Source organism: Astyanax mexicanus, chromosome 17, assembly GCF_023375975.1.
Source record: "Astyanax mexicanus isolate ESR-SI-001 chromosome 17, AstMex3_surface, whole genome shotgun sequence".
Classification (NCBI taxonomy): Eukaryota; Metazoa; Chordata; class Actinopteri; order Characiformes; family Acestrorhamphidae; genus Astyanax; species Astyanax mexicanus.
Window position 1 is genome coordinate 32,135,085 of NC_064424.1, and position 21,984 is coordinate 32,157,068.

The window sequence follows — 21,984 nt, forward strand, 5'->3', positions numbered from 1 at the left end:
TTCATTTCCTTTTTGCATTTAACAACTTTCTTATACTATTTTACTAAGCCAGACATTGACCCTTCTTTTACACTGCTGGTTAAATCATGTAAAAAAAAATTGTTTTTTTTTTATAACTTTGCAATTGCACAAAAGGAATGACAGATTTTTTTTGTCCCATTCTTATTCTGTTCTGTGTCCTCTGTTTATTTCCTGCACTTGTGTTTGTTTATTTACCTTTCTCCTCTGTGGCTGTGTATTCCTTCGCGTCTCCGCCCCAGCCCTGTGTTTCCCTTGTGACTATCTGCAGCTCCACCCCTTTGTTATCTGTTCCCAGGTGTTCCCTGTCTTCTTCCATCATTATATATAGGCCCTTTTTTCTGTGTCCCCCTGTTGGTTCTTGTACGTTTTTACGTCAGTCAGGTTGTGAGTGTTTCTTCATTTCTTTCAGTTCATATGTACTCTGTGTTTCTTAGTTGTTAAAAAATGTGTTTTATTGTTTGTTTGTTTTTCAATTCTCGCAATTGCGTGCTGCATACATGACAGTTTTTTAGTGTATTGCCAGTATGTGATCTTGTGCAGTTGAATCAAAGCAAATTGACACATCTTTAAAGTATAAAGCATATTTATTTAAACTGGTAAAAAAAAAAATCTGGAGAGCACATTTAGAGAGACAGAAAGAGAAAGAAACAAACAAGCAGAAGAAAAAAATGACAATGTATTTTTGGGTTTATCACACATAAATTTGGATTAAAAGACAGTGGATACCTGGAACATTAGAAAAACATCCATCAAAACTGGTGTTAATTTTTTTATATATTAATATGAAGCCATTGTAGAAGTCTGAACCTCACTCACACAGGAGTTTCTTGTGAGCAAGATGTGACATTGCACAAAGCTATGCTAGACTACTGTGAGTGAATAGATTTTTTTTATATACGAGCAAGTTTTTTAAAAAGCTTATTAGAGCACATTTGTGTTTTTAATAAGACACTTTTCAACAAGGACAATTTTTAACATTTTATGAATGTGTTGTTTAAAGAAAACCCCCATTTATAACCTGTTGCCTTCAGGCTATGAGAGGAAAAAGCTTTTAAAGCCTTCACAACTACCTTGTTTGGTCCGGACTTTCAGACTTTTTAATTTGGTATAATACAACAGCAGGCCTTCAATATTTCTCTGTACTTTAATCACAGCAGAAGAATCGGACGTCGTTCAGACTGGTGTCGTCTCCAGATCCTTGCGATCCCTCGATTTTCGTCTGGATGCCACAGATCCCTGTTGCTGAGCACCACTTGCTCCAGCCGCCCCAGTCACCCCAGGATGTGCCTTCACCAGTAATCTCCCCACCTGCAGTGCACTGGAACCTGGAGAGCATACAACGTCTCAGTTATGATCAGAGTACAGTGAGATGAGCCAATGAGAATCATTGAGTCATTAATCTGAAATAAAGGTCACTCATTACCTTACGTTGTTGACAGCAGTATCATCACCGTTTCCTTGGGGGGACTCCACACGTAGCTGAAAGTTCTTCATCAAACCAGACCAGCACCATTTAATATTTGTCCAGGTACCCCAGCTGGTGAAAGAGCACAAACAGAGAGAGCACTACATCAGATTCAAAACAGCATCCTGTATGCTGCATGTCTGATTACAGCCAGTAGAGGGTGTAAAAATGCTTCTGCTGCTTCTTAGAAGCTACTTTTGGGTAGTGTACCTCTTGGTGAGAGATTGTTGACTATTAGACATGAATCTATGATGCAGTCAAAAACATTGGCTAGATGAAAGACTTTAATCAAAACAAGAGACAATTAAAAAATCTGGGCTGCTATGAGCTGGAACCATATTGTCTTTAGCAACAAATCTATGATCTTTTTGGAGAGCACTTCAGTGCTGGTGTGATGATCTGCAAAGACCTTGCATACAACAATCGAATAGTCCAAAAATATTTGCGGGGCATCCAGCTTTCAAATATATTGATTCTCATGACAGGGCTTCCATCTGGCGTTTACCAGGAAGACAATGCTCGCCTACACACAGCAAGTATTAAACAATTAAGCATTTTTGGGACCAGCTGGTGCACCAGCTTTAGCAATCTATGAGTGCACAGGATCTACAGACCGAGCTGCAACATCTGTGGGTAAATGTGCCACAGGATGCCACACGGAACCCGTATACTGGGCAGCCCAAAAGTGTACTAAAGCCTGCTTTCGACTGTACAGCTTTTCCCAATCCCCAATAAACGCATTCTTCCATTCTAATATTGTATGTAGGAGCCTAAACATAGTTTATGGATAGAATGTTTATCTGGTTGTTGGATTATTGGAAATAATGCAATATTTAAGTTCTCTATTAATTACAATTCATTTTATATGAAGGATCATCAGTTAATATTTAAGTTAATATTTACAATAGAATATAGTGATTGCCCTATGACAGCTGTGCACCTGTGGGTAATAAGATTCTCACATGAGAAAGAGGCTGTGGGTGGGGCTTACCTTTCTTTTCAAGCAATAAACTGTTACATTTTTAATTAAATGGTTCTGTGTTTCTTTTTTTGGTGGACTTAAGCCAAAGAAAATGTGGTAGAGCATCAACATAACACTTATTATTACATGCAATCTACATTGTAATTACTTCACTATATTGTGCTTAAAGTTGTTAAGTTCTGCATAAAACCTTTGTATTTACTAAAGAACCCCTGAAGATCCTTTCTTAAGGGTGTAGAGTTCATTTGCATACATGTACGGTTGCAGATTCTTTAAGAATACAGCTCTAAAATTAATAAGAGAGCACTTACAAATGATGAGTTTCTTTGATGATATTACATTGAAAACCTCTGGAATATAATCAAGAGGAAGATGGATGATCACAAGCCATCCAAAAGCAGTTTGTAAGACTGGTGGAGGAGAAGATGCCAAGATGCATGAAAACTGTGCTTAAAAAACAGGGTTCTTCCAACAAATATTGATTTCTTGATTCTTAAAACTTTATGAATATGAACTTGTTTTCTTTGCATTATTTGAGGTCTGAAAGCTATTTCAGCCATGTCTCATTTTCTGCCAATAAATGCTCTAAACTGATTTAGAATTTATTTCCAAAGCTGTATAAAAACAAATATATATCATTTAAAGGCTGTACTTTTAAGGTTTCAGATTTTTATAGACTCATTTGTGAGATTAAATTAAGAACAAAGGTAGGACACAGCTTAATTCATGAGCCACTCACCTTCCTGTACCAGACGTTACTGTTCTGTAGGATGAATACTGTGATCTGCCTTTGGCTGAGTTTACACAGTGAAGACGAATTCCATTCAACGCTGTGTCATCTCCATCTACTGGGTATTCAACCTAAAAACACAGCATCATTCTTTACTGTCGAGGAAAGTACATTTCCTTCTTTTGTGAAACATTGTCAATCAAGATCAGTTTGTTGATCAGCTTGCCCTTATCCATCACTCACACAGAGTTTCTTTTGAGCAAGATGTGATTTACAGAGCTGAGGCAGACTACTCTGCGTGGACACAGCGTTTGTTCATAGCTGTGGTAATTAGCGTTATCTGGCTAATATATCAGTTTAAAGTGCCCCTTACCAGCAGTTTAGCTCAAATAAATGAACTATATGTAATAGCTGGGTCAGATCGAGACTGTTCTCCCAGATCTACATCAGCACCTAGTAGACAAAATGAGAATTTAGCTTAAAAAGCTGTACCCTTACCTTAAGGCTGAAACCTGCAGCATAATAACCCTTTGGACACATTTCTTTCTGGGCCCATTCACCCCAGGGTGCGCCATTTGGAACAGTAAGTGTTGACTTAATGGGCCTCTGTCCTTCAGTGTAGCATCCAAAACAGACTAGAAGCAGAGTCACTGTGAGGTAAACTAGCTGCTGCATTGCTGCTGCCTCAGAAGGATGGATTTCCAAAAAGATGTGCTGTAGAGTTCTGTGTTCCCTCTGTCTCTGTACCACTCGTCACTGTGGCTTTAGAGGAGCTGTGTGAAGAGACCAGAGCCAAAGCTGCTTTATATTGAATCTGACTCTGATAACTCTGAGCGTAGTGCACGTTTCAGCTGTCCCAGTACCCTTCTTGGCATGACCTCACTAGTGATTTCCCAATCATGCTGTTTTGACAGGAACACTGACGTGGTGTAACATCATGTAAAGCACATACTTCATACTTCAGCTTTTTTTTGTTAACCCATTGGGCCACAATATGAACATAAAAAAAGTGTTCATGAAAAACCTTGACAACACAAGTAAACACAAAATGCAGCTTTTAAATGAAGTTCAGGGGTGATAGCGTTCCGGCGCCGCGCCGGAAATCCGGCGTAGCGTGGCTCTATAAAAAATATATATATATATATATATATATAAATAAAATAAATAAATAAATAAATAGAGCCGGTTCAGGTATTAAGTCCCGCCTCTCAGTAGAAACTGCGGAGGAGCGGGGGAAGCCCCTCCCTTGCTGTGAGATTTAGCAGCGGGATCGGACGCAGCAGCTTCAGCTGATTTAAAAACAGATCTGGATATACGGAGATTTTTCTCAAAAAAAGATAACGGTAGGCTAAACACGTAAACTGTGATGATATGTTTCTGATAGCTGGTTAAAAATACACTTCTTGTATCAGCACACAGATTAAACCCACTGTGATTAATAAACTGCAGCTGTGTTAGTGAGTTAGCTTGATAGGGAGTCAAGGTTTTTAGAAAATAAATAAACTATATATGTAATGTTCAACTTGCCCTGTACCTGATCAGCTAATCACTATTTCACATATTTCACTGTCGTTATTAGTTTAGGATTACAGGAGAAAATGAATATAGCTAATTAGCTAGAAGCCAGATGTAGTGGATAGTCAGAATTTAGTACAGTACTTTATGTTTGTAGTTTAAAGCAGTTTCTTAACCCTGATCACTGAACTAAAATTGTGTTTTCCACAATTCCACAATCATTTCACCTAGATTTTCACCTGATCTTGATTTTCACCTAGAGTGACAGCTGTCACAGTGAAAATGAAGCGGAGTTATGAAAGTGGTTGTGCTAAACGAAAGAAACGGGCAGAGAGCAAAAGAATCGCAGATGCACTGCCAAAATTCACCTCCTTTTTTACACCTCCTGAACCGATCAGTGTTTTTGGGGCCGATTCCGATCGCCGGTCGTCTTTCACCACGATGGGCCGATCGCCGATACCGATCTTGGGCGGGGCCAAATGCCACATTAATGCCACACAGGTGCCTGGCAAACCTGGCTGGTACAGATTCCCCTAATTACATCCACAACAAAGCAAACACTGGTAATTTACGCTGCTAGTAAATAAACACGAGTGTTACTGACCAAAATAAACGCTTTTTATGAGAGATATAAGTTCTGTGTAAATATTTATAAGACAATACCTGACAAAATCAGTTTTAATGACGTTAAATAAACATCACTGTGACAGCGCTAGTCGCAGTTTCACCGCAGTAAAGGACGAGGAGGTGAATCACTTATCTAACCAGCCTTTACTGATTTCTGCTCCAATAACCCTTTCAATAACCTCCAATAGCCTTTAATAGTCTTCAGTAGCCTTCAACAGTCTAACCTTGCAGCCGTGGTGTGTCCACTAAACTCCGTAGTTATAAACATCCTGAGGTTAGCAGCGCGCTAACTGACCTGTTTATAATGTAATCCGAGCAGTGCCTCCGTGACAACTGCTGCTGTTAGCTGCTTTGGCTGAAAGGTGAACTGTAGAGAGCTGTATTATCCGTTTTTAAAACCTTTTCCTACACAGATGAACTTAAAAAAAAACGTGTAAAAAAAACGCTCCAGACTGGCTGAGCTGAGCTCTGTAGCCCGTGGCTGGGCTGTAGCTGTGACTGAGTAAAGACAGCGGGGGCTTGTGCTGCTGCAGCTCCGACTAGTGGTTGGATGAGGAACTGCAGCTTCTTGTAAGTGAGCAGTTTCACCGGTTTCACCAGTTTCATCCACACACAGCTCTGATAAACTGCTTAACCCTAAACTCCTGAATCAGATCGGCTAAAATCATAAGAATATCTGCAGAACAGTGTTAATATGCAGAAGAATATACAGAACAGTGTTAATATGTAGTAGAATATGCAGGATCAGGGTTGAGAAACACTGCTGTAATGTGACTTCTGTTCATTTGTAGTTCACAGTAAGACCACATGTCCTGACGTTTATAAAAATCTCTATGAAACGTAAAGTTACATTATTTTACACAAGGACACCATCTTAAGAAGAGCTCTCAGTAGAAAAAAAGAGTGGAGAAAATGTAAATATGAAAATGAAAACGTTATCTAAAATGTGTCACTTGACAATAAGGTTATACACAGACTATTAAATGTTTGAATAATGTGTCAACATTTATGCCTATGTTACGTCACATATGCAGTCTGTTGTCCCTCCCCAACAACCCCCCCCCCCCCCCCCTTCCTCACCCTGTTGGAACAGGAAAAAAAAGTTCAGGCTCAGGATTTTTTTTCACTATCACCCCTGGAAGTTTTTTTTATTATTAAGGGAGAAAAAAAATCTAAACCTACATGGCCCTGTGTGAAAAAGTTTTTGCCCCGAAACCTAATAGCTGGTTGTTCCAACCTCAGCAGCAACAACTGCAACCAAGCGTTTGCAGTTACTTGCAATGAGTCTTTTACAAAGCTGTGGATGAATTGTTGTAATTGAGCCATATTGGAGTTTTTTTTTTTTTGCATTAATTGCATTTAAGGTCATGCCACAGCATCTCAATAGGATTCAGGATTCAGGCCACTGCTAAGCCTTTACTTTGCTTTTCTTCAGTCATTCAGAGGTGGACTTGCTGGTGAGTTTTGGATCATTGTCCTGCTGCAGAACCCAAATTCATTTCAGCTTGAGGTCACGGACAGATGGTCAGACTCCAGACTTCAGAGAACTCGAGTGAAATGTCCCAACTAAGCTTCTTTAATATTGTTGTACTGAAACAAGGAGCCTAGTGCACCCCAAATATATCACTATTTTAATATAACATTATAGTCATTATGGATTTTAGAAAAAAAATGTTTTTTAGGACAGCGTTTGTCCTTAATGAGATTTTTTGTCCTTACATTACTTTTATACTTTAACTAGTGTTAAGCTTGAGTTGATACTTCAACTTCTACAAAAGTATCTATACTTCTACCTGAGTAATAAATGTCAATACGTTCGACATCTTTGGTGGTTAGTGCTAGAGTATGCTAAACTGGATACACTATAGTATGTTAACAAGATACACTATACTGTATATTAACAATAAATACTATATACACTAGATATAAAAAGTATATATATATATATGTAAGGCTTGGTTTGAACTGCTCAGCCATGGAAAACTGATTACATGAAGCTCTCTACTATTCTTTACTATTCTTCCGCTAAAATGCCCCTTTTCTTGTTCTTTGTGAAATACAGTAGGTTTCTCAGTTGTATATGCATGCTGCATTGTTTTTTAACCCCTCTTGTTTGCAGTAGCTAGTAAAAGAAATTATTCTGATAAACAATCCGATCAGGAAAAGCACCATGTCTATATCAAAAATAATTATTATAATAGCGCTAGGAACTGCATGGCAGTTTGTTCCTGTGTTATTTGTGCGAATATCACATCAGTGTTATGTGCTTTGCCCAGTAATTGAGAGCTATGGAACAAATAATTAGAATTTGTTGGGTAGGTGTATGTTTAAAACAGTTCTGTTTACATTATGTAAAAGTAAAAATCCACTCCAGGGTTTTGTTCCAACGACCTGGATGGCTCTTTACTTTCTAAACCTAGACTACCCACTTCTGTGTGTAAGAAACTATAGGTTTACATAGGATCTCCAGTGGATTTGACATATTACAGGGACTACAGTAGGTGCTTGATTTTATACACCTCCATGGAGGTGATTGTAACCCAGTCCAGTAATTTGAATGGTTGTGTGAATATAGTGTCTATATCTAAAAACACATACTTTATCTTTTATTTAAATTAGGCTGGCTAATTGGCAAGGCCAGAAAATAATCAGATCACACATGTAATAATTATTACATTATCTGCCTGAGGAATAAATGCATGCAGAGTTTTGCAGCAGTCCCAGGTGCATAGTTTTCTATTTGTCAATGAATGTTCCTCATCTCAGCTAATCTATATGGACATATCTAACCTTTATATATTTTTGTATCTCATATTTTTATTTCAAATGCACAAATATTTTACTCCTTAATGGTTGAACTACAGTGTACCCTAAGAACCTGTGACACTAGAGCCGTATGCGTGCTCAGTCACGTAGTAATGTGTAAGGTAGGATGGTGCACATTGTGTAATGAAAATAGGACACAGTGAGTAGGGGCTGATGTGGTGACTCACAACTGCTAATCATTCATTCTTTGGTAAATGCAGTAAAAGTAAACAAATAAAGCTCTCTTTCTGAGTGTGATGTAACAGTAATTTCCACCAAGTCAGTAGTTCAGTGACCCTTACTGCAGTCAGAGTAGGACAGAGTAGGAATTTCCTTAGTGTAGCGACCATGGACAAATTTTTGATTTCAGAGGTGGAGGAAGCACAACTGGCTTACTACTTGGACATGCAAAGTATGCAAAAACTGCTCTTTCAGTTCACTGTTTTTTTGTATATAGTTCATTTTTTGTAGTTTAGAAAATCACATTTTTATTTATTTTTTTTATTTTATTTCTAATTTTTCCCATTTTCTCCCCAATTTACACAGCCAATTACCCAACCCAATCATTAGGACTTCCCCTATCACTAGTGATGCCCCAACACACCAGGAGGCTGAAGACTAGCACATGCCTCCTCCGATACATGTCATGTGAAGTCAGCCACCGCTTCTTTTCGAGCTGCTGCTAATGCAGCATTGCCGAGCAGCCAGTACACTTGGAGAAAAGTGCAGCGGCTCAGTTCCAGTACATCAGCTCACAGACGCCCTGTGCTATGGACATCACCCTAGGAGTGATGTGGGGAGAGAGCGCCATCTACCCACCCGGAGGGAGCAGGGCCAATTTTGCTCCCTCTGAGCGACGGCAGCTTTATGGCAAAGCTGCATAAGCGGGGGTTCGAACCTGCGACCTCCCGCTCATAGTGGCAGCGCTTTAGACCGCGAAAATAATATTTTTGATATAAAAGATGAACATGGGTCAATTTGACCCAAAGACCACAGAAGAGGTAACTATTAACAGACAGATTCAAATGTAAATGGAAATACAACCTCTGATATTAAACACTCAATTTGTTAACAATTTACAGTGACAGATTAACATAGACTCCTATCCATAAAGATCTACACCAGATTATAAGTCAAGGCTCTGTTTACAAACAAATAGAGGGACAGTGGAGACAGCCAATCACACTTTAGCAAGCTAAAGTGGTGTGAAAAAGCATTTGCAGATTTCTTATGTTTATTCTTATCTTTAATATCAGACAAATATGACCTGAGTAAATATAAAAAACACTTTTTAAATGATGATTTCATTTATTATGGGAAAAAATCTATCCAAATCACTGTGTAAAAATTTTTGTTAACCCCCTACAGAGGTACACATTCCATTACCCAGAATTGCCAGCATATCTATAAGGACATACTCAATAAGCCTGCACTTCTTCTAAAACCACCACCCACAGGGTAGTTTTTTAACTACCCTGATAAACTTCTATTTTGTGTAACATTTCTGTGGCCAAATTCGCTAGCAACTTGTTGTGTAATTAATATTCTCCATTACAGTTTTATTTTCATCAACTTCATAGGATAAAAGTACATTAAATACTGGCTGTAGCGTAAATGTACAAACCAACACCAAAAATTAACAGAACTCTTTAAAGACAGAGTTAAAATTTATTAGTATAATAAACATTTTGTATGCTTGAGAACTGACAAGGCACTGTGAATACAGTCAATTAAACCAAACATTTAACAGTGACACATATAGAAAAATAAGTGTTGTGCTTCTTGTGGAACAGATACAATATTAAATTCCACTGTTTCTTGATTTGGCAAAGTTACTTTGTTGCACAGATGGATGGATCGATTTAAGTGGTCAACCATCTGCTCTAGATGTGCATTAAGCCTATAAAATAGGAGTTAGCTTTGACCTTCATTTTCCCTCGGCTGCAGTTCTCTGGCCTTTTTCTCGTTCATTTCATCCACAAGGCTTTTTAGTCTTCCAAGGTGATGTAGAGCTCTAAATATAAATGAGAAAACAAAAAGAACATTAACAAATAAATCATATAGATGCAATGCCTGTATTTACATTTTCAGCACTAGCAGACGATCAGACGTAATGTAATTTAAGGTTGCTGTGGTATGAGATTCTCATGGTAGAATAACCAAAAGAATCATCGTTTTACATTATGTAGTTTCTGAGAAAAATTATGTCCACATATGAGGACTTTAGTTTTATATTTTGATAGAACACAATGACGTCGCAAATAGTAATGGTGAGCAAAACTTTTATTTTGTGCCTGAACACAGCAGCATTCTTTGCCTAAGTGTAAAACAAAAGTAGAAACAATTGTGCCCCTTTGAGCAATATGGCTCATTTGAAATGCTGTTTCAATACGAAGACAAAATAAAAAAACAAACATTTACTATCGTACTGTTTATTTCTGAACAAAATCGAAACTGTAGCATGTTAAACTCTTCTGCCACCCATAGATGTCAGTATAATGGCCTCATAAGAATACACCAGGTAGAGCACAATTATATATTATATAATATATTTATTTTATAATATATTTTATTTTATTTAGTATAGATATGCACTTATTTTTTTTTGCATACCCATAAATAAAATAGAATATATATATATATATATATATATATATATATATATATATATATATATGTTTCTCAATATTCAGTGCATTCCTAAATATAATCTGCCTCTGGTAGGTAAGACATAAAAATAAGAACAGATTTACCAATAAAAATGGAAAAAAATCATTTTGATTAAGCAGCAAAAACAGTATTACACATACTGTCATTTTACTAATGCTTATGCACATATGGCAAAGAACGATATATTGCGCTGCCCTATTATAGATAAATCTGACAAGTTGTCAATTAATCAATTGTTTGTTTGGTTGTTTTTTTTATACTTTTAAAAATATCTGATCGTCTCCATATTTCCCCCCCCAAACCAGTATTAAGCATATTTACACAGCATGTTAACCATATATTTTCATACCCAAAAAAAGGTATAAGGCTGGAATTCTAATGTGATTTGAGTCCAAGCCACACACTGACCTCTGCAATGACTGGCCACCAGGTGCTGAATCATGATCTTCAGTATCTGGTTGAGGAAGCTGCAAAAAGATGTTAGAAGTATTGTTTTTAACTTTCCAAACAAGTGAGAGGTGCATATTTTAATCAAGTTTAAATTAAAACTGAGAAAATGTTGGTCAAATTATAAAGCTGATCCTCTTGAACACCTGATTACACTCATAACTGCATAAACTGCAGCTACTGTATTTACTGACTACCGACTGATGGCAGTTCCACCATCACACATATCTACCTCTTTAAGCTCCTGGTCCTCCATTTGGTCCAAGTTTGGAGCAGTCACACTAGAAATGCTTTTTGACCCGTTTTCTTCATGCTGCGTCACTCTCTGCTCCACGGCCTGAAGGCTGAACAGCATCTGCTTCAAGGCCTCAACAGGACCATGGTGTTTCCTACTGCTGTAGCCAGACGAGGAGCCTATGGACTGAGTTGCACAGATTGGTTAAATTGAGGTACAAAGTGTCACAAACTTGATAAATGTTGATTAGTAAGAGAATTCTGCTTACCTTCTCTGCCGTATCCCTCAGAGATTCATCAACAGTTAGCTGCTCTTCTGCATCCCCTACTGGAACAGGTGACTTACTGCAAAATCAGAATGTAAATATCTGCTTACTTTCCATACAGAGGTGGCATATTCAATGAAATAAAATGTATTTAGTATGGTTATCTTAAAGCCCTGTTGGAGCTGATGTAGTTTACCTTAGAGAGGTGGTGTTAGCTTTTAGCTTTAAGAATGGTCATTAGCTTCAAAACTGGTAGTTTAATCCAGTATGAATCTGCAGTGAGTGTATTTTTATTATCTGGATGTATTAATTATGCAGGGGTTTTAATTCAGTATTATACCACAGAGTTGATAGTTTGTACAGCATAGGAATAATCATTATGTACTAGATTCTATCCAGTATGAATCTGCAGTGAGTGTATTTTTATTATCTGGTGGTATTAATTATGCAGGGGTTTTAATTCAGTATTATACCACAGAGTTGAATAATCATTATGTACTAGATTCTATCCAGTATGAATCTGCAGATTTCTTTTCTTTTTTACTTGGAAGAAATAACCATACACTGGTTTTAATCCAGTATGAATTTACAGAGTTGTTTTTTTAATACAACCTGGCAATATTAATTTTAAATAAAACTAAAGTTAGAGGTTTCACACCTTGGCACTAATAATAATTTTAATCCAGTATTAATCTGCAGTGTGTATATATATATCTTTTATTTTTTTACAGTTAGGCAGTAATAGCTGTACAGTAACCTTAATCTATTATATGCATCTTTTTTCTATATATTTATAGTTATCTATATATTACTGTGGTCACAATGAATTGATATTGTCTGTAAAAAAAAACACAAGCATGCACGCACACGTAAAACCAGTTATTACTTTTTAAATCTTCATTATATGCCCAATTGTGGGCAACCCTTGTAATGAATGCATACAGCTAGTTTAAGTTGCACCCCAATGCTCACACATTGGCTAGAGGAATTTGATCTAGACAAATCTGGAAAAATGCTTTTTCTGAACAGTAGAGTGTGCATATACTGTAGATTTCTGCAGTAAAACGTTCCTTTAAGTAACACTAATGCAAGCTTCCAGGTTATATGATAGGTGATAATCCAGCTCCATCAGGGAGTACAGTAGGATTGTGGTATCTGAGCTAATGTTAACTGCGCTCAGTTGAAGAATAAGTAAACTATCACTGGCTCACAACGTCACTGGAGGATTTTCCCATGAGTGCTCTGCCTCCAGAAGCTCCTCTGTTCCTCCTGGACTGCCGTGCAGGTCCTGAGTCCTACCACCAAGGCCAAGAGAGGGGGAGGTCAACACCTGCTCCGCCCTCTTGATCAGAGAGCCAATCCTATCGCCTGTGGAAAGACAAACAACCAGTCAGTAGGTTGCCCTGAATTGCATCTAACCAAAGAAGAATTACTGATAAACTCAAGAACACCATTCACAAAACAATCTTATAAAATTAATCCTTCAGAAATGCAGGAAACACCCTTGCACCTTTCTGACATGCAGCGATTCAAAAAGCTACAAGACATCTACAGAAGACTGTAACGACTGTAACTGTAAAGACTGTAAAGACTGTAACTTACCTAAATATGGATGAACCAATTTTTTTTGTTGCTGCTACCAAAGCTAAACCAAATTAGAGAATTGCCTAAACAGTGAATATCAAATCTAACACATGTTTTATAGGGTATCATTCATTTTCCACTGCCGCGTTTACAAAGAGACCCACATTCAACATTAGTAGCGGTGGTATAAATGCACAAAATTGTTACTTTTGTTTACTACTTTTCATGTGATTTTGTAATTTTCTAACAATGAAATTGTGATAAATATTGAGAAGGAAGCAAATAATTAAATAAATGATAAAAATCTATTTAAAAGTATATCTAAAAGTAAAGTTCCCATAAAAAAAGTAAAATAAATAATAAAAAAAAGTTCGACAAATTAAATAAATATAATGTCCTATTAAATTTCTTTGCAATTAATTAATAAGAATATTATCTAAAGCTTGAAAAAAAAAAATATATATATATATATATATATATATATATATATATATATATATATATTACAACTTCTATTTTAATGTGATTTTCAACATGAGATTACTGAGATTATCTTCTTCCAGAGTGACTCTAAGAAGATAGACCTCTGTCACAAAACATGTAAAGAACTCTTATGTGGCGTGATTTTCATATTTTACCTTTCCTTAACTAAAATACAAGAAGGTTATATTTACACCATGTTTAACATAAAAGTGAACTGAATTATTAATTAAATAGCTACAAAAACTGACACTGAGAATCATGACATTTAAAAAATACTTAATATTTTACTATAATAATAGTTTAGTTAAAAATACTGGATAAAACATCAATAAGAACAATTATAGATTTAAATAGCTATACAAACTGACATTGAGAATCATTTTAACTACAACATTAATATACTTAAAGATGTCGGATAAATATAAGACATGAGACATAAGATAAATCTAGAAGAACTCTTTGATGTGTGCACTTTGTTTATATCTATTGTAAACGACGACTGTAGAGTTTATTGTTTATAAAATAATAAGATTAATGACATGATTGTTTTAAACAGTTCTGTGCCTTTGTTACTCTGCAGTTTTGAAAACTGAAGTAAGTTATAATGTAGATGAAGAACTTCTCAGATCACAGACCTCGGAACAGTTCTCCGCTGTCATACACAGCTCCTCTGCTTTCGGCTGCTCCCAGCGTCTCTGTAAACTGCAGCCTCAGCTCCCTGAGTGTGGTCTGGTCACTGCTTCCTCCACCCTGACCCTTTAACTGATCTTTAGGGTCCTGCTGACCTTTATCTGAGTTCTTCTCCAGCTCACTGACCCAACAGGGAACGGCTGGGGTATCAGACACAGTTTGTATTGGAACGTCACATTCTCTGAGCCAGATAGGATACTTCAGATCAGGAATGCTGGTCACCCCGGAAAAGTTCATCTCTGACTTGTGACTGGTAATCCATCTGGGGAGGTGTTGGGACGGCAGAGATCCTGGAGGGTCTGTCTTTGTGGGAGGAAGTTTTCGAGGTGTGATTCTCGAGCTGCTCAGCAGTAACTCGTCCACACACTGAGACCTCTCTCGTCCCGAGGCTCTCTCTCTGTGAGGGTTACTCACGGCTGTGCGGTGACGGTGTGTACGGGAACTTTGTGGAGTGTCGCCATGCCTTGAACGAGACCAGGAGCTGGAGTTAGCGCTGTGTCCCAGAGAGTAGCTTTCTGACTGGGAGAGGAAGGCTGAGGTGCGGGTCACAGGAAGGGAACCGTCAGAAGGCAGCAGCAGGAGGTCGTCGGTGGTCATGCTGAGGCGGTCAGAGCCTCTGTGCTTGGGGCGCACAGGAAGATTTAGAAAGTCCAGCTCTTTTTCTGTTAAGCTTTCTTTCAGAACTGCAAAGGAAAAACAAACACAAGTTAAAAATTATATTGTACAAGCAATGGTCTAATTTTTATACACAAGGCGCACCATATTATATGGCGAATTAGGCAACACTAATAAGGAACAGGGGTGTCACCATGTTTTCCTTCTAATTTAGCAGGTCACGACTGGGTGGCACGACTTCTACAGGTAAGCTATGTTAAGTAAACAAAACTGTAACAATTTTTTTAGTCAAACGAGTGCTGGATGTTAATCTACACAGATTTCTCTCCTGACTAGGGGTGTGCCATATCATATCGTACGCAATAATACCGCCAAGATTTTTGAATATCGTGAACGATATTATATTCTAAAAATACCGTGCCATATCACCCACCCCCACTTATTACATCAGGATACTACTTTTTTCACACTGTTTTCATTTTCCATTATATATCTACTAGAGACAGATTATGTCTGCCCAGTATCATTTATTTTACTTTAATCCTGGTTACATGGAGATATTTAGAGTGCATTGTAAGTCATCATGACATTCTGCATCATTGACTTCTGTTACAAATCTGAAATTCTTGTATTTTTTTTTATATCTCAGGTAGGGGTGTGACATTAATCGTATGCAATAATAAAATGAAATTTTCATTTTGTTGCAGTAGTGTATTCATGAATTTTTTTTTTTTAATTATATCGCCAAGAGTATCGTTATCGGGATAATACCATGAAATATCATGATATTATTTTAGTGCCATAATCGCCCACCCCTACTCCTGACAACTGTTCATTTGGTTGAGTAAAGTGCTTCGATTTACATACAGTAAGCTAAGATTTCCAAGTTTTCCACTAAGGCTGGCTGCAGCAGCATTAGCTTTAGCAGCTAACCACTAGCCCTAGCCACGTTTAGCAGCTAATGCTGCCCGACAGCATTAGACCGAGGAACCCTAGGTGTTCCAGTGAGCCAGGGAGATATTAGCTTGAGGTTTTTCCCAAGTAGCTTGTTATAACATGGTAAACACGCAAATCAGAGTTCAATATTATCACCTCTGAATAGCGAAAAAGCTAACTGTGTTTAGCACAGTTATCAGTAGGGGTGGGAATCGTTTACTATCTCACGATTCGATTCGATTCCGATTTTGGGGGCCACGATTCGATTCAAAATCGATTTTTGATTCAAAACGATTTGAATTATAAAAATTTCTGCTTCTGGCTTATGAATCTTATTGAAAAAAAACCCTCCATAATATACACTGGTCCTGGAGCAGGTAATGTGTTACAAAAACAATAAAATGTGCAGGAATGTGGGTCCTCAGTGACAGAGGAATCACTGGGATATCACAATGACGTTAATGAACAATAAATAAATAATAAATAACACTGCTTTATTACCAGGCTACTAGCGGTGGTGTGTAGGTGACGCTGCTGGGCTGATGTGATGATAGCAGTGGAGCGCTAAAGTTCAGGAGCAGCTGCTGATTAACTAGTTAATTTTAGGCCGTTGTATTTCTTCAGAAAGGGGGCAGGAGGTGGAGAAATTAATTCATATTGTCCATTCCTTAATTCCTCTGTGATGAGGAGCTGAAATTAGCTCTGATTAGCTTATTGTATTTTTCCGTTCCGCCTTAAATGCTGCAGCCCGCTGCCACCTGTAGCGTTATTTAAGGTGGAACTGGAAAGTTAGCTAGTTAGCTAGCTAACAGTTACTGAAACTAACTACTAGCGATCTTTTTTATGCTTGTTATGAAGCATTCTGCCATAAAACATTGAAACTACACGTTAATCTAATGTAATATAGTGCTTGTTCTGCCATCTTACCGGTGATTCTCAAACACCTACGCTCTGTGTGTGTCTGGAAGATCTCCGTTTGAAAGGACAAGCGCTATCCCCAGGGTTGCCAGGTCCAACAAAAATACCCAGCCCAAAATCAGTCTAAAACCCGCCCCTCAGAATCGATTTTGGGACATTTTAAATCGATTCTGAATCGTAGTAAATGAGAATCAAGATTCTTATGTGAATCGATTTTTTGGCACACCTCTAGTTATCAGCTAATGCTGTTCTAGCAGTGCTATCCAGGGATAATAGCAGGCTACAGTTCATTAGGCTACAGTTCATTACACTCACTTTTGGACGGCAAAAGAGCTAGCAAGCACTTAGCATGGTTAGCGGCTAATGCTAATACTGCTTTAGCCCTGGAACTGGAGAACTAAATTGAAACTCCTGTAAAACACTGTACTGTGTTTTACAGAGTGGCTTTATTGCTCCTTACAACCTGACTGGTAAAATTCATACATAAGGTGCACCAGACTATAAGGAGCACTGTCGATTTTTTATTTAAAGTGCACCTTATAGTGTAAAAAGTTGGGTACATTATTGTTACATTACATTACATTACATTACATTACATTTGGCAGACGCTTTTGTCCAAAGCGACTTACAATATTGAAGTGCAAATAATAGAAGAGGTTAAGTACAAAAATAATAGAAGTTAAAAATAAAGCATCTATAGATAGGGCCTTAAGGAGGTCAGAGGGAAATAATGGGATAGAGGAGTAGAGAAGAGGAAGAAGGAGATGAGGTTAGAATTAGTTAGTTTGTTAGAGGTGTTAGGAGAGTAAGTGCTCTTTGAAGAGCTCTGTCTTCAGGAGTTTCTTAAAGATAGCGAGAGATTCTCCTGATCTGGTAGTGGAAGGTAGTTTGTTCCACCATTGGGGAACTCTGTATGAGAACAGTCTGGATTGCTTTGTGTGAGTGTTTGGTAAAGCGAGGCGACGTTCATTGGAGGAGCGCAGCGGCCGGGAGGTAGCGTAAGCCTTCAGGAGCGAGTGCAGGTAGGAAGGAGCCTGTACTGTCATCACCTTGTAGGCGATTGTAAGCGCTTTGAATTTGATGCGAGCAGCAACCGGTAGCCAGTGGAGCTCAATGAGCAGTGGAGTGACATGTGCCCGTTTTGGTTGGTTGAACACCAAACGTGCTGCTGCATTCTGAATCATCTGTAGTGGTTTTACTACACAGGCCAGGAGGCCAGTTAGTACGGCATTGCAGTAGTCGAGGCATGAGATTACCACAGCTTGTACCAGCAGGCCTGTTGCGTCAGAAACGGTCGAATTTTTCCAATGTTGTAAAACGCAAAGCGGAAGGATCGAGCAACTGAGGCCACATGGTGCGTGAAGAGAAGCTGGTCATCAACCATGACACCCAGGTTCCTAGCAACCTTTGTCGGTGAGAGAGAGAGAGAGTCGATGGTTATGGCAAAGTTGTGTTGAATAGAAGGTTTTGCTGGTATGACCAGAAGTTCAGTCTTTGAGAGGTTTAGTTGGAGGTGATGTTCCTTCATCCATGCGGATATGTCTGAGAGACACTGTGATATTCGTGCAGAGATTGAGTGATCATCTGGTGAGAACGACAGGTATAGCTGAGTGTCGTCAGCAAAGCAGTGGTAGGAAAAACCATGTGAGCGGATAACCAGACCTAGAGAGGTGGTGTATATTGAGAAGAGGTCCCAGTACCGAACCCTGGGGAACCCCAGTGGGTAACGAGTGGGCTGGGGACAGCCGTCCTTGCCATGACACCCTGAACGAGCGCCCAGTGAGGTACGATCTGAACCATGACAGCGCATTGTCTGAGATCCCCATGTTCGAGAGTATAGTTAGGAGGAAGTCATGGTTGACTGTGTCGAAAGCAGCCGAGAGGTCCAGCAGAATGAGCACTGAGGACTGTCCTGCAGCTCTAGCAGTTTTTAACGCTTCTGTCACAGACAACAGAGCCGTCTCAGTAGAGTGTCCTTTCTTGAAACCAGATTGGTTCTGGTCCAGGAGGTCATTTTGGGTGAGGAAGCCAGAGACTTGATTGAGAGCTGCTCTTTCTAATGTTTTAGAAAGAAAAGGCAGTAGTGAGACCGGTCTGTAGTTGTCAACCTGGGCGGGGTTGAGAGAAGGCTTTTTAAGCAGTGGTGTGACCTGTGCTTGTTTAAAAGCAGTCGGGAACACAACAGATGTTAAAGAGGCATTGATCATGTGAGTAATAGCCGGAATGATTGCAGGTGCAATGGTTTGCAGAAGGTCTGAAGGAATCGGGTCAAGTGGACACGTAGTAGGACGGCTACGCATTAGGAGAGCCAGTGTCTCATTCTCAGTGAGAGGAGCGAACGAGGAGAAAGCAACGCCTTCGGTAGAGGGATACCGGGCAGCAGAGCATGATGTAGGACTGCTACATGTCGCATCAGTAAACTGTCTGCTGATAGCTGCCACTTTCCCAGTAAAGAATGAGGCAAGAGCTTCAGCCGTAAGGCAGGTAGCCTGAGGAGGAGGTGGAGGGTTGAGTAGTGTTTTGAATGTAGCAAATAGTTTCCGGGAGTCTGAGAGGGAGCTGATTTTTTTTGTGATAGAATTCAGCTTTAGCAGCAGTGAGGCTGGCTGAAAAAGAAGCCAGGAGCAGTTGGTAGTTTTTTAGGTCTGTCTGGTTTTGCTTTTTTTGCCATTTTCTTTCAGCAGCTCTGAGTTTGGAGCGTAGTTCCCTGAGCGTGTCATTTTTGAGCCATGGCTGCGGTTTGCTTGGTTTAATGGCTCGAGATGTTTGAGGACAGAGGTCGTCCAAACAGGAGCTTAAAGTGGAGCAAAGAGTATCAGTGGCATCATTAACATTGAGTGATGAAAATGAGCCTAATGGAGGCATATTGTCAGTCACCAGCGAGGAGTACTGGTCTGCTGGGAGATCTCGAAGATTTCAGCGGAATAATATTAATATTAGTTAATATTAGTTAATTATTTACTCCAATTTCTCAAAATATACAGTAATATACCATCTCTGTTGCGGTATCCTGAGTGATGTAGGACAGCTGTGGCTGGTCCTTTGGAAAGCTCCAGATGCCCTACAAAAGGTTTGGAAATCTGCAGATTCTGCTGGAAATCTGCAATGTAAGCGTCCAGCGCCTCTGAGGCTGATTCATAATTTCTGTCTTTGTATCTGATGGTGTGGACCGGCTCTGGGTTCAGGGAGCTTTTCAGACGTCCAGAGCTGGCCAGCAGCGAGGTGACGGTCGATTCTGGAGACAGGAGGCCGTCCACAGATCCCATGTTCAGCAGGAATCACCATCATCAGGGAGCTCCAGCTGCCGAACAAAAGAAAAGTGGTGTATTTAGGCAATTTCTTATATATTAGAAGTGATGGACAGTAATGAGGTAAATTAAATGTAAAGATAAGTTAAGTGTACATCATTTCATGTTGTGTACATAATGTGTTCGTTATGCATATTAAACTTGATCCTGCACCAAGTTTTTCCACGTACCAGTACACCTGTACTGATGTAACAATAAATCAGATTTTTGTATGTTCAATTTCGGGGGCTTTTTATTTCAACTACATTTCAACCTCAAACATCTATTTACTCCACTACATTATGTGATATCTAGATTTGTCACAATAAATTACATTGACTTCTTTTACAAAATATCAAAAAGTTAACTTCATTTCAGGAATTCAGGCCAAATTGTGAAACTCATTATATAGCGGCATTGTACACAGAGTGATCTATTTTGAGTGTTTATTTCTATTATTTCTGATGATTATGGCTTACAGCTAATGAAACCCCAAACATTAGTGTCTCAAGAAATTAGCATATTATATAAAATCAATTTTTGGCAGTACCAGCTTTTGGTACTTTTGGCAGTGTGGGCAGTGTGCCAACTCCTGCTGGAAAATGAATCTGCATCTCCATAAAGTTGTTAGCAGAGGACTTTGGGCTTGATAGTAGACCAACACTAGCAGATGACATGGCTCTCCAAACCATCACTGATTGTGGAAACTTTACACTAGTGTGTGCAACACATCGAAATATTAGTATTATTGAAATTACTGAAATAAAATAACTTTTCAGTGATATTCTAATTTTTAAGATGCACCTGATGTTAGTTAGTTAACCTAAGCTAACACTAAATAACTAACAGCTAGCTAGCGTTATTGAGTCTGGACTTCTCAACACAGCAAGCATCAGCAATGCCTCAGTTACACAACTTATACACAGCAAGTTAAACTACCGAAACACAGCTCATATTAATAAATGCAATCAGAAAGAGTAAGAGGAGGTGGTGGTGTCGAGTCCAGGGTGCTCTGTGTGAACTGTGTTTCTCGGCTGTGCTCAGTAATAATTAAGTTGTAATATGTTTTTAATGAAACACTACTAAATTAATGCTCTGTTATCAAAACTCGCTACAATTATAACCACACCCCATTAATAAAGAGCAGGTTTTAGTGTTTTAAACTCACCCTCAGTCGTCTGCGCTCTCATTTACCCTTTAGAATTGTGCTAAAGTTTAATAGTTAAAACAAACAAACGGGTGTTTTAGCAACAGCCTGCTCCAGTCTAACGGCTCCTACTGCACTGGAACACTACTGCCAGATCGGGTCTGTCAAAATAAAAGTCTCTGTGGAATTCCTTTCCATTTGGGTTGGTTTAGCCCCTTTTCCGATTTACCCAATAGTCACATTGCAGAACATATAATGTCATGTCATGAAAATGTAATTAATTATTATTACCACTTTTTGCTTTTTAATACAAAAGTAACATAAGTTAATTATCTACTACAGGCAAATTATACCTGGTACATTTATTTTTGTTACAATCTAGGAAACCCAGAGTTTATCATTAATATCATGACATATCAAATCATTAACTTTGCTAAAAACTGAACATATATGTATTTTTTCATATGCCAATATATAGCATACAAAAAATAGGGGGCAATTTGTAAATTTTTTACGAAAAACACAAACATCAGAAAACTTGCATCAAAAGACACACAAGTTG

The 21,984-nt window shown here is 38.5% G+C and overlaps 2 protein-coding genes across 2 annotated transcripts; both read right to left on the minus strand.

Annotated features, from left to right (window-relative positions):
* Nucleotides 1-586: 586 nt before the first annotated feature.
* LOC103027715 (vitelline membrane outer layer protein 1 homolog) lies at nt 587-3,986 on the minus strand. Its single transcript, XM_022676321.2, has 4 exons — nt 3,697-3,986; nt 3,208-3,329; nt 1,445-1,558; nt 587-1,346 (listed from the first exon to the last, which is right to left on the minus strand). Exons 1-4 carry the CDS (start codon nt 3,871-3,873, stop codon nt 1,166-1,168), a joined length of 594 nt encoding a protein of 197 aa, XP_022532042.2. The 5' UTR covers nt 3,874-3,986; the 3' UTR covers nt 587-1,165.
* A 5,795-nt stretch (nt 3,987-9,781) lies between these two features.
* On the minus strand, nt 9,782-21,714 carry c17h18orf54 (chromosome 17 C18orf54 homolog). Its single transcript, XM_022676322.2, has 8 exons — nt 21,444-21,714; nt 19,981-20,289; nt 14,465-15,202; nt 12,974-13,130; nt 11,766-11,841; nt 11,495-11,683; nt 11,224-11,282; nt 9,782-10,159 (listed from the first exon to the last, which is right to left on the minus strand). The coding sequence occupies exons 2-8, from the start codon at nt 20,252-20,254 to the stop codon at nt 10,060-10,062; spliced, it is 1,593 nt and encodes a 530-aa protein (XP_022532043.2). The 5' UTR covers nt 20,255-20,289; nt 21,444-21,714; the 3' UTR covers nt 9,782-10,059.
* Nucleotides 21,715-21,984: the final 270 nt, after the last annotated feature.